Genomic DNA, 4,133 nt, shown 5'->3' on the forward strand with positions numbered 1-4,133 from the left:
TCTATCTATCTATCTATCTATATATATATCTATCTATCTATCTATCTATCTATCTATCTATCTATCTAGCTATATATCTGTCTTGAAAGCTTGCTCGCTAACTATTTTCGCAACAAAAGTTAATTTTCGTTTAAATTTAAGACAGAGAGTTTTGGGTATAATCCCTAGATATTTAAATTTTGTGTGAATTTTACTTAACTTATATTTTCTACCCCTCGTCTTATTTTTTTCAGGTCACTTCGTGATGTTCTCGTTTACATAGGCTAGCAGAAAAAAATAATAAAAAACAACAAGGAAAGAAATATTTATAAAAGAAATCATACCATAAAAATTGCTTCCCCGAAAAAAAGAAAACTAACTCGAAATAAAAAAAAACAACATACAGCAAATAAATTCTATATGAAATTACCGTAAAGAAAGTAGAAGAAAAAAGCATTGAGGCTTAGAAAATAAAAGAAAATACAACAAGCATCTAGTGAAACGAACAAAGGAAAAAAATCGTAAAAAAACAACAAAGAAAATTTAAACATTTTTTTTAGAAGAACAACCAAATAAAACCAAAAAAAAATATTGTTTAGGCTTAAAAAAATACTTTAAATAAGAGAAAAAGGTAAAGCTTTAAAAGAAACAAGACAACAACAAAAACTACAAAAAACAACAAAAATAACGAAACATGTCTTCGCCAGCAACACAGCATCCACCAACAACACAACAGCAGCAACAACAAAAATCAGCAGCAGCTACCAACAATAATATACATGAGAAACCTACAGCTGTAAATGCCACAACTAAAGGATCAACACAATCCACTACACAGGCCGCAACAGCTGCTGGCGGCGGTGGTGGTGGTGGCGGTGGTTCTGCTTCAAATAGTCTCAACAATAGTCCCACTAAAAAGCCACCATTAAATACTAAAGATCGTGTCATCGACAGTGTACCCTTTCCGCCCAGTCGCAAACTGAACTTGGCCGATGTATTTGATGCTCGCACGGGTAAACCAAATCACGATGTACTTAAGCAGCATTTTATATTGGAAGGTCGCATCGAAGAGGATGCCGCCCTTAAGATTATACGTGATGGTGCTGCCTTGCTGAGGCAAGAGAAGACCATGATTGATATTGAAGCACCTGTAACAGTGTGCGGTGATATACACGGACAATTCTATGATCTCATGAAATTGTTCGAAATCGGTGGCTCACCGGCCACCACAAAATATCTATTCTTGGGTGATTATGTAGATCGAGGCTATTTTAGTATTGAGTGTGTCTTGTACTTGTGGTCGCTAAAGATCACTTATCCCACGACCTTGTTTTTGCTGCGTGGCAATCATGAGTGTCGCCATTTAACTGAATACTTTACTTTTAAGCAGGAATGCAAAATAAAATACTCGGAACGAGTGTATGATGCGTGTATGGAGGCATTTGATTGTTTGCCGCTGGCGGCTTTAATGAACCAACAGTTCCTTTGTGTCCACGGCGGTCTATCGCCCGAGATACACGAACTGGAGGATATACGCCGTTTGGATCGTTTCAAAGAACCTCCTGCCTTTGGGCCTATGTGTGATCTGTTGTGGTCCGATCCCTTGGAGGACTTTGGCAATGAGAAAAACTCAGATTTCTATACGCACAATTCGGTGAGAGGCTGTTCGTATTTTTACAGTTATGCAGCCTGCTGCGATTTTCTGCAAAACAACAATCTACTCTCGATTATACGAGCTCACGAGGCGCAGGACGCTGGCTATCGTATGTATCGGAAATCACAAACCACCGGCTTTCCGTCGCTCATTACCATATTCTCAGCACCCAACTATTTGGATGTCTACAATAATAAGGCTGCTGTATTAAAATATGAAAACAATGTCATGAATATACGCCAATTCAATTGTTCCCCCCATCCCTATTGGCTTCCCAACTTTATGGATGTCTTCACTTGGTCTTTGCCTTTCGTTGGCGAGAAAGTCACCGAAATGTTGGTGAATGTCTTGAACATTTGCTCTGACGATGAACTAATGACCGAAAGTGAAGAACCCTGCTCGGATGATGAGGCGGCCTTACGCAAAGAAGTCATACGCAATAAAATACGTGCCATTGGCAAAATGGCTCGTGTCTTCTCAGTTTTGCGTGAAGAATCTGAATCTGTACTGCAATTAAAGGGCCTGACACCGACCGGTGCCTTGCCATTGGGAGCTCTATCTGGAGGTAAACAATCATTGAAAAATGCAATGCAAGGCTTTTCACCCAATCACAAAATCACCTCGTTTGCGGAAGCCAAAGGTTTGGATGCTGTTAATGAGCGTATGCCTCCTCGTCGTGATACAACACCCTCGCCGGCTGAAGAAGGCCAAAAAACCTTGTCCCAGCAAGCAGCTGCTGCTGCCAATGCCAATGCGAATTCAATCAATGGATAATTCTAAGTCAAATGCTAGAAAAAATAAGTCATGCAACCAACCAAACAAACAATGCAAAACAAATAATATTGTTGAAACAAGTTTAAAGGTTTTTTCTCTCTTCTTTCTTTGTTAAAAAAATACAGAAAAATTATAAAAAATAACACAATTCACATTTATATATTCTTCTACTACAACAAAAAAAAAAAACAAACAGCAACAATTTTGGTTGAACATATAAAATGGATAATGAAGGTAAATATGCCGCAACTTTATTGTAGAAATGCAGTAGAAATATACATAAAGAATTTATTGTTATTTCATTATTTGTACTATTTGGTAGTTTATTTATTATTACCTTCGTGAGTATCGTAGGTATAGGTTTAACATTCTATTTGTAATTTCCAGCATTCCATTTTATGATGCTTTTATTTTATTATTTAAGGATATTTTGAATGGCCGTTCTATGACCCTCTCCTTGTCCGTATGTTTGTATAATTGGATCCGAAATATTGGTGATATGAACTAAAACTACACTAGAACCAAGGCTGCATAAAAACTTTAATAAATCTAAACTAGAACTGCATAGAGGAGGCCATAGTCCAAACTATAGGTTATACTATAGACCAAAGTATATACTGAAGTATAGTCCAAGCTATATGCTGCTCTTTAAACCAATATATAATCTGGTAAAAATATATTATAAAGGGAATAAAAGATTCGTCACAACCGCGTATAAAATAGTTATTTGCTTTTTATTGTATATACAATAGAATAGTTTTTAAATCATACAGTTATGGCAATTTAATTAGTACGTACTGCAATCATATTTGTACTACTGCTGTTTTGTTTGTTTTCATATATTTTGTGCTTTAGTCTTGGGGGCGCCCGTTGAAAATGTCAAATGTCAATAGACTTGATATACTTTTATAATTATACATAGTCAATGATATACATACGTATATACGTATATACATATATGAATAGTACATATTTAAGCTGGCACATTTAAACATACAAATATTGAGTGTTCCATGAGTATAGCAATCTTTCTAATCATTTGTTTTCATCATAATATTGTAGTGATTAATGAGAGGTTTTCTTAGCATTTTTTTGTCTATTTGTTTACGTTATGTTTATAGGGTCACTTATACTAATTTGTTTTTAATAATTAAACAGCTTTTCGACTTAATGTGTGGCCAAACAAAAGTTTTTGTTTTCAATATTGACGTTTTGTATTTAGGTTTTAATTATTATTTATATACAATACTAATCGTTAAACCAATTGCAAATGGAGTTATATTTGTAAGCAAACAAACAAAAGGGTTTATTAGAAAGAAAAAAATATACAAAAATTGTCTTAATTGCATTATAATTAAAAATAAAACTAGAAATAAAAGTTTTTTTTTTAATTTTTAGGAATTTTTCTATAATTTTTGTTTTTTATAATGAACTTTTTAGTTGGGAACTTTAAAAATAGGCTCTTTTGTATTTTGTTTTTGCAAATCTCAAATTTCGTTCTTTAATACCAAAACAGAAATACAATAAAAATATAATAACTCAAGAACTGAACAAGAACTGAACTAAAACTGAACTAGAACTGAACTAGAATTGAACAATAACTGAACTAGAACTGAAGTAGAACTGAACTAGAACTGAACTAGAACTGAGCTAGAACTGAACTAGAACTGAACTAGAACTGAACTAGAACTGAACTGGAACTGAACTGGAACTGAACTAGAACTGA

The 4,133-nt window shown here is 34.4% G+C and overlaps 1 protein-coding gene across 1 annotated transcript; it reads left to right on the forward strand.

Moving 5' to 3' along the window:
* The first annotated feature begins 212 nt into the window (after positions 1 to 212).
* LOC111688003 (serine/threonine-protein phosphatase 2B catalytic subunit 3) lies at positions 213 to 2,424 on the forward strand. Its single transcript, XM_046946514.1, has one exon. It carries the CDS (start codon positions 674 to 676, stop codon positions 2,405 to 2,407), a length of 1,734 nt encoding a protein of 577 aa, XP_046802470.1. The 5' UTR covers positions 213 to 673; the 3' UTR covers positions 2,408 to 2,424.
* Positions 2,425 to 4,133: the final 1,709 nt, after the last annotated feature.

Source organism: Lucilia cuprina, chromosome 3 (genome assembly GCF_022045245.1).
Source record: "Lucilia cuprina isolate Lc7/37 chromosome 3, ASM2204524v1, whole genome shotgun sequence".
Classification (NCBI taxonomy): domain Eukaryota; kingdom Metazoa; phylum Arthropoda; class Insecta; order Diptera; family Calliphoridae; genus Lucilia; species Lucilia cuprina.